The sequence below is a fragment of the Anser cygnoides genome, chromosome 1, assembly GCF_040182565.1.
Source record: "Anser cygnoides isolate HZ-2024a breed goose chromosome 1, Taihu_goose_T2T_genome, whole genome shotgun sequence".
NCBI lineage: Eukaryota > Metazoa > Chordata > Aves > Anseriformes > Anatidae > Anser > Anser cygnoides.
Genome location: NC_089873.1, coordinates 197,434,556 through 197,443,407, shown reverse-complemented (window position 1 = coordinate 197,443,407; position 8,852 = coordinate 197,434,556). Strand labels below are relative to the sequence as shown.

Sequence of the window (8,852 nt, the reverse complement as noted above, 5' to 3'; positions counted from 1 at the left end):
AGACAAGCTCTACTGAATATCACTGTTAATACTGCGTGCAGAAACATCCCACTGAAAAACAAAGCTCTGGGAGCATGTACTGTTCAGGACATGACCTGAACATTTTATTTCTTTAATCTCAGGCATGGAGAACCAGAAAATGAAGAGCTGTAGGCTGCTAGATGAACTTTAGAGCTGGGCTTATTGTTATTTCATGTGTTGGCAAACAATCTTCCTGAAGTTGACAACTTGAACCAAAGGTGTATTTCTTACCTTGAGATATTTCAAATAGTATTCTGCATTTATCTGGGCAATGTCAAAGTGTTCCTTCATTCCTGATGCACTGTCTTGATATCTTTTATTCCACTAATATGTCTCTTTTTGGTAGGATGTTCTTTAAGAAAATTAATGCATTAAAAGACAAATGAAAGAGTCCCTATGCCTACTATAGTCTCCTTCCTGGCTTTCTTTGTAGAATTAAATGCTTTAGTTCCCAAGATTCCAAAGGAAACGAATTCCAAAAGACACAGTGCCACACATTTCACAGAGAAGGTCTGGATTAAAGACGATTCTTCACTGTGTATCCTTCTAGACTGAAAAAAAGGACTGAGGTCACATTTGAATGTGCATTACCTCAACATAGCCAACCACTGTTACAGTCACCAAAGAGAAGAGGAGACAATGCCAGACGCATTAATTAAATAATACCTAAAAAATATCTGAAAAGAATATGTTATCTAACCTGATAGAGAAGGGAAAAAGCAGTGACTTAAAACTAAAAAAAGGAGATTGATAAATCTCCCTCCCCTCCTTGTTTCCAAATGACAAAGTGATGGCTCAGGAAACTACAAACTTCCTCACTTCATTTGATGTCTTTAGATGTACAAACTATTTAAGACTTCTTAAATAATAAATATTTAAAATCTGGATAATGAAAAAAGAGCTAGAGCACAGTAGTATTACTGTGCTTTTATTCAAAGGAATAAAATAACTAACTTGTGATATTGTTTCAATTTAAGCTAATCAATTTTGATCTGTATTTATATCTACATGTACAGATGAATTTATATAAGACAATTATACTTAAAACCACTTCTAAAAAGAAAGAAAAATGAAAGGATGGTACAATTAAAATTATCCAAACATACATTTTGTCTTAAACTTTTATTAGAGAGCAGATGCTATTTCTAATGAAGTAGAATCAATAATGTAGTGTGAATTTAAACCATCTTTTTTCCTAGATGTCCTTGTACTTCAATTCTATCACAAGTATATCAACTTTGCTTTCTCAGAATGTCACCCTGTGTTTGAAGAAGTAGACTCAGGATACCTGAATAAGTGCGTAAAGTCCCAATAATAGCTTCTCTAGGGTAGGAACCATGACTTTTTTATAGGAGTAAGGATTATCCTTTATATGTGTGTGGTCAAAGGACTCATCATAAATGTAGACAGTTTTCTTTCCCAAGGCAGACTACATTTGCTGCTCATCATACTATCTGGAACAGCAAAGATGCATTTTAATATCTTTTTATTTAACAGGACCATAATGCAATCTACTCAAGAAAACTGTAAGTCCTACCAACACAAAATACTGTGCAATTACCCACTTCTTCTTATATATAGAAGAGGAGCAAGCAGATGCTATTTAAAAAACAAAATGAACTTAGAAGTCCTCAGGTTTGTAGCAGAGAGATCATGTAAAAACTTACACAGAATGCAATAGAACAAAGTGAAGAAGGAAGAGGCAGCGGCCCCTTGCTAAAATTGCTCTTGTCCCTAATTTTCCTTTTAATTCAGCTGTATCGTAACTGCTATGGGCTTGTGAACAGGTTAGACACCTTCATCAGGGTGTAGTGCAGAGTTTGCCGAGCTGTACCACTAGATGGAGGCAGATATTGCATAGTTGCATCTAGTAAGCAGGACGAGGAGCATACTGAAGGAGAGGTGAGCCAGTGGCAGCTGTTTTCCCCAAAGCAGAGGTCCTGTTATGAGACTGGAAGCACAACAGGAGCGCAGCAAGGGGTAGGACGCTGACCTTTGCCCTCTCTGAAGCAGAAGATCCTGGCTCCTACTATATTCCACATGCTATGGATGTGTTGGATGAGCGTTCCTGCCCCTCAAAGATGCCTCCTTGAAGATATGAGGGTGCTTCTCTCCCACCATGTGCTGGCCCTGTTGCAGGGCAGGCAGCTCATGCACTTACTGGATGTGGTCTTTCAGATGTGTCCCATGGCCAGGATGATCTTCTGAGGAACACACACACCTCTGGAGGGTTATCCCATTCACCTCAGTTCATACGGAAAGTAACTGCACACTAGAATATTTCTCACCTTCAATATTGTGTGTGGTTCTGGGCTCCACAATATAAAAAAGATGTTAAGGTACTTGAAAGTATCAAGAGGAGGGCAACAAAGCTGGTAAAAGGGCAGGAAGGCATGTCCTGCAAGGAGAGTCTGAGGACCCTTGGGTTGTCCAGTCTGGAGAATAAGGCGGCCTCACTGCTCCCAGCAGCCCCCTGAGGAGGGAAGCGCTGAGGGAGGCACCAGTCTCTGCTCCCTGGGACCGATGGCAGGATGTGTGGGAATGGCACAAGGCTGCGCCGGACTGGGCATTGGGAAAAATTTCTGTACCATGAGGGTGGTCAAACACTGGAAGGGGCTTCCTGGAGAGGCGCTTCATGCCAAATGTCTGTCAGTGTTGAAGAGGCATTTGGATAATTCACTCATCAATAGCCTGTAATTTTTGGTTAGCCCTGAAGTGGTCAGGTAGTTGGACTTGATGATCCTTGAAGGTCTCTTCCAACTGAACTATTCTATTCTATTCTTGTTCTGTTCTGTTCTGTTCTGTTCTATTCTGTTCTGTTCTGTTCTATTCTGTCCTGGAATAGGCTGCCCAGGGAAGAGGTTGAGTCACCATCCCTGGAGGTGTTTAAAAGACATTTAGATGTAGAGCTTAGTGATATGGTTTAGTGGAGGACTTGTTATTGTTAGGTCAGAGGTTGGACTGGGTGATCTTGGAGGTCTCTTCCAACCTAGATGATTCTGTGATTCTGTGATTCTGTGATTCTGTGATTCTGTGATTCCGTTCTGTTCCGTTCTATTCCATTGTATTCTATTCCATTCCATCTGAGCAGCACTAACAAACAGCTTGAGCTCAACAAAAAGCATGGTGTGTGTCTGTTTTGTGCTATGTTCCCTGTGGGGACCTTGGCCAAGAGAACAGGCTACATTATGTCAACATTGCATCTTTCCAGGACGCCTCAGGTCATCGTCCACTGTCACAGTCATTTATTTATTTTTTATTTTTTTCACTTTTCTCCAAGTGGGAAGACCAGTCTTGTGGCTAAATGTACGTTCTGCTATGCCATCTGATATGCTGCCTTTGGAAGTAGCTACCTGAAAGTAGCTATTTGCTGCCTTTGGAAGTAGTGCCTGGAGTACTGTGTTCACGTCTGGGACCCCCAACACAAGGACACAGAAGTATTGAAACTAGTCCAGAAGAGGTCCATGAAGATGATCAAGGGGCTGCAGCACCTCTCCTACAAAGACAGGCTGAGGGAGTTGGGGTTGCTCAGCCTGGAGAAGAGAAGGCTCTAGGGAGACCTTACAGCGGCCTTCCAGTGCTTAACGGGGGCCTACAGAAAAGCTGGGGAGACTCTTTGCCAGAAATTATAGTGATTGGAGAAGGGGGAATGGCTTTAAACTAAAAGAGGGTAGGTTTAGATTAGATATAAGAAAGATATTCTTTTCTATGAGGGTGGTGAGGCCCTGGAACAGGCTGCCCAGAGAAGATGTGGATGCCCCATCCCTGGAGGTGTTCAAGGCCAGGCTGGATGGGGCTTTGAGCATCCTGGTCTGGTGTCCCTGCCCATGGCAAGGTGTTGGAACTGTGTGATCTTTAAGGTCCCTTCGAACCCAAACCACTCTATGATTCTACGAAGTTAGTATTCATGTGTCTTCCTCTGTGATGGTGGTGTGTGAGAAGCGCTTGGTGCTACTGTGAGAGTATGGAAACCCCGTGTGACCCAGCTTAGTGAGTCCCAGTGGGGCCCAGAGGATGGCTGTTGCTGAAGGCACTGCTTTAGTGTGAAGGACTCCTGTGTGGGAACTGGAAGTGAGGCAGCACCAGGGTTTGTAGCTCCAGCAGTAGATGCACACAGGCCATTTTGGTAGCTGTACCTCTATTCAGAAGGATATTTGCCTGCCTGTCTGTGTATTGCACATGTAGGAGTTATTTAATACACCAGCGAAATGCCAGAAGAAAGAAAAACATTAAACAACGGAGTATACAAGGTGTTTTTTTTTTTTTTAATTGTCAAGTGAAATTGTATAAAGTATAAACAAATCTATGAAAAGTTCAGGATAGAAGGTGGCATTCAGAAGTTTACCACTTTAATTAGCCAGAGCATTAAAATGGTTTTGGAATACCAAAACCACCACACCTGAATTCTTAATTTTTTTTGAAACACTTTCTTCAAGAGTTTGCTGGCTTGCTCCCTGTGGGAAAGAAACACAAAACATAGAGACTATGTTAGAAACAGACAAGGCAAACAACTATGTTTCATTCCTAGCGTTCCTCTAGCATGCCGTGAGAAAAATGGTGCCTAAAGAAAATTAACTCTGGCAAAGTTTATCACATGTATCCCATGGGGTCAATTCTAGTTAAGCCCCACTATTACTGCTGGGTAGTTTCTGCCTTAACTAAACTGTCCCGTTGACTTGGTAAGTGGGACAGTAGCTCTTGTTTTCCTAGGGAACAATATATTACTTAGCATGTGACCCCACTTGCTGAAACAGCTCATTCCCTCAGATGTGTTTGGCTGTGCACAGGTGGTGTGCCAGGCTGCTGCACTGCTGCTCCGTCAGCTCTTGGTTGCAATGGGGGCATGTTACAGAGGACACATACTGGATGGAGTGTACAGGAATGTGTTTTTCCCAGGTTACTCCTCTTCTTTCTTTTTGGTATTATGAGGAAGCCCTTGCAATCAGGGAGAGCAGTGAAACCTATATACCAGTAGGTTTTATCTTGAAAATCAAATCTTATGAATTTACCGTATAATTTCTGAATTCCTTGCCTATCGTCCTTTGAAAGTGTGAAGGTTTCTGGGTTCACATATGAATAGAGAGGGTACATCAGAGCTCCACGGACATTTGAATGGCCGAGTCCCAAAGAATGGCCAAATTCGTGAGCAGCAACAAGGAACAAATTAACTCCTGCACCATAAAAACACAGAAAAGTAAGTTAAGTTAGGACATTTTTTTTCAGCATACAAAGAGTTAAGCAGTGAGAGAATTTATGTCTTTCCCTGGTTTGTCCTTGGAAGGAAACATTGGAGTGTTGATCACTTATTAATCATTTACTATTGAACTTTCTCGTTTAACTCTAATATTTTAATCAAAATATTGCTTATTCTTTGCATACACATGTAGACACCCTGAGTCTCTTTCCAACTCTGATTTTAGTCAGCCTTGCTCCTACAAGCAAATCATAGGACCTTTTCATACTTTTTGTAGAAAACAGACAATCATGGTCCTTATTTAGCCTTTGAAAAGTTCTTTAAAATCCATACAGAACAGGCATTATATAGGTGCTTATGATAAGGAAGCAAAAGCACTTAGGTAGTTGAAAAGAAGGAAAGAAATGTTGGTACCAAAATGGTACCAGAGCATGAAGTGTTATGGAAAATATTTCCTATGGCTGTGTTCTTGTGACATATACAATATTTGCCCTTCCCGCTTCATACACAAATGTGGGTTTTACCTTGATTGTACCTTGACCATCTTTCATCATCATCAAAATGAGCATCTCCACCTATCCCTTCTCCAGGTGCAAAGGCATGAGCTAATGTGTTACCTCTTCCGTCAAAAGGATATCCATCACCGTGCTCTATATTTGAAAAGAAAGAAATGTCACCAGATAGTGTCAGCTTTAATTCTAAAATTCAGCAAATTTTAGCATGTTGCTTGTTTCTGCTACTTTTGTTCATTGCTATTCCTTGAAAAATAAAAATCCTGTGTTAACAACAAGCTTGTAAAAGCAAGGAGCAAGGCTTTAGGAAACACTCTCCTAATTCATGACTGAAATTCAAGAATTAGACTTGATAATTGAGGTTTCTGAAACAGCTTCAGAGACAGCTGAGCCTTTGCCAGAAAAGTGTTTCTGAAGGAGCATTCAGGGATTATTTCAGAATAAAAACTTCATGTTTGACAACATTATAAGCACCTGAATGTTTTTATTGTTGGGCGGTGCTGTGCAACTTTAGTTTTAGACACTCACTTTTACAGATTATAGTGGAAGCCAATGATTTGGGCTAGAATACCATGTAACTGAATATCTGAGTTCTTTTGTCCCCAGCCTTGTTGTAGGCTATATTATCTACTGCTATCATCTGCGACTGATTGAGGGTTTGGGGGAACTCGAATGCCGATTTGTGTCCTTTCCCCCAGACCACATGGACGGACCTTGGGGCAGACCTAATACAGGCAGAGGAGACCCTAGTCCTAGTTCAGGACAAGGTATTAATACCTGTTCCTCTCTTAGTTTGGTTAAGCTGAGTCAATTTAGGTGCCAGGCACAAGTAAAAGGTATGCCTACATTCCTGTATTAATATGGATCACGAGCTTCTGAAGTGATACTGCCAGTCATCCCCATTTACCATGCCCTGACTTGCCCCTTTGTGCAGTCTTGGAGTGCACTAGTGGGATTTCCTTCTAGAATAAAATCAACCAGAAGATACTTTTTGGGGCCAAACCTAATGTACCCCAGCTTCCAAAGGTTTGCTCAGTCCAGACAACCAGACTAGAGCTATCCCAAAGTAAAGCTCCCTGATACTGCCTGACTCCAACCTGTGGGTGCTGATTCTTCAGCATCATCTGTTTTGCTCTGCAGACCTCTTCCCATTAGTTTGCACTGCTTGTCAAGGCAGACAGAGCCCCAAACATCTCAGTTTAGGTGTCTCAGACTGCAGCTGAACTCTGCCTCCATTTCACAGCTGTAACTCCTAAGGGATTTTCTAATGTTTGCATGGGAGTAAAATTGATTTATGATATATAAAACTGGTGGCATGATAAAGAGATGATAAACTCCATAGAAACTTAATTCCAAACACCTTGTTCTTTCTTAAACTTTTGGCTATAAAAATAGATCCTGCAAGTCAAACCTATGGAGCACTGCATTTTAAAAATGATGTAGTCTCACCACGACGTGCAAATCTAATCACGATGTCTGCATATCCCCAGGGAACTTTTTTGAACTTCAGTGGAGTCACATCACTCCATACCATAAAAGCCCTTCTAATTGCGTCATCCACATATTGTTGGGGTAGATCAGGTGTATAATTAACAATCCTGGCAGCAAAAGGAAACAGAAGAATAGCATTTAGTCTGTGAAGGAAGCCTGCCTAGTTAAGCACAAAATAACCCCTTTTGCCATAAAACCTGAAACATCACTAACTTGTAAGTCAAAAGTTTCTTATTCCATCTTGGATTTCCAGGAAATGTTCTGTAATCTGCTATATCAGGGATTCCACATCTGGGTTGTTGCAGTATTTTTTTTGTTTCTGCATTTAATTTTCCAGTTACAGTCAGGTGGAAAAACTTCTGCATTTCTTTAATCCTCTCCTCTAAGCTGAGTTTAGGGGCTCTATCAAGAATTGGAAAGAACTTATTGAGATACTCCTGTAAAAGGAAAAGGAAAATAAACATTAATATTTATATCTGTGATTTTTCAGTAACTGCATTTTACATTCGATTGAATTGTTTCATTGTCCTGCAGTCATGGCTAGTTTTAGATGTATTTTTTTCTTCCCATTTCAGTGCAACAAATGACATTTTCTCTGTAGCATAGATTAACATACAAGAAAATAATTTTACTAGCAGCACAACACAGTAAACAAGGTATCCTTTTAAATAAATGCAATTTACTCAGCATTCAAATCCACCAACCTCCAAAATAATATATAAAATATTGTTGAGGTGTTTTAAAATGATGTGTTCCCCTTCATTTGACAGTTGGAATTTGGTCTCTTTTACAAGTTAGGCTTAGGGTGTCTAAGTAAATCAGCAAACCTAAATAGTTTTATGTCACCTCTGCAAAAACTGTTGCAATGTAAGATAAGATAAACAGACAGGAAAGGAATGTAGAAGTTAAGTTAAAAATCAGGTTATTCATAATGCAGTTACATTGTCCCCCTAGTAACATACCTTTACAGCCTCTAAATCAGTGTTGCTCCATAGTTCTGTGTTAAGTTGTATTGGAAAAGCAAAACTCTGAGGTAGGAGGATGGCAGCACAAAGAAGGAGGTATTGCATAGTCCCCAGCATTGGCAATGAGCCTTGCTACAGCAGAAAGTGTTCGACCTTCTGTCTCCCAAGACCACAGCTAAAATGCTTATATAGATCCTGTTAGCTCCATGCAGCAATCATGTACGTGACTCAGTTTTTGGTGGTGTTAATGTAATGGCATCACTATTCCAAGAAGTAAAGGAAGGCACGTTAAACAAATCTTCCCTTTGACTTCCCTGTTGATGTCATGTCATAACCAGCAGCCAACTTTGGCTCTCCCTTTTCATATTATTCTAGCAGAGAAATCACAGGGTCACAGGGAAGTTCACCCTCTGTACCTTCATCAATACAGTTACTGTATAATCACTTCTTACAGTGCCTCTCTCAAAGTTCCTTATACACAAAGACCTTTTGCAACATTTTGGTCAGACAACCTGCCTGTGTTAGTTGACGCAGGGGCAGAGATGAGATGGATGGCAGTGCTATCTCACTTTACAAGAACGTGTAAAAGCCCACAGGAAAAAGAGAGAAGAGCTTACCCTAACAAATACGTAGCCATCTTCTACCTCTGGCTCTACCAGTGCAACCTGA

At 40.7% G+C, this 8,852-nt stretch overlaps 1 protein-coding gene across 1 annotated transcript; it reads right to left on the bottom strand.

Moving 5' to 3' along the window:
* Window positions 1-4,257: 4,257 nt before the first annotated feature.
* MMP7 (matrix metallopeptidase 7) lies at window positions 4,258-8,373 on the bottom strand. The gene is made up of 6 exons (XM_013178059.3): window positions 8,181-8,373; window positions 7,432-7,655; window positions 7,177-7,325; window positions 5,740-5,865; window positions 5,031-5,192; window positions 4,258-4,475 (listed from the first exon to the last, which is right to left on the bottom strand). Exons 1-6 carry the CDS (start codon window positions 8,298-8,300, stop codon window positions 4,453-4,455), a joined length of 804 nt encoding a protein of 267 aa, XP_013033513.2. The 5' UTR covers window positions 8,301-8,373; the 3' UTR covers window positions 4,258-4,452.
* Window positions 8,374-8,852: the final 479 nt, after the last annotated feature.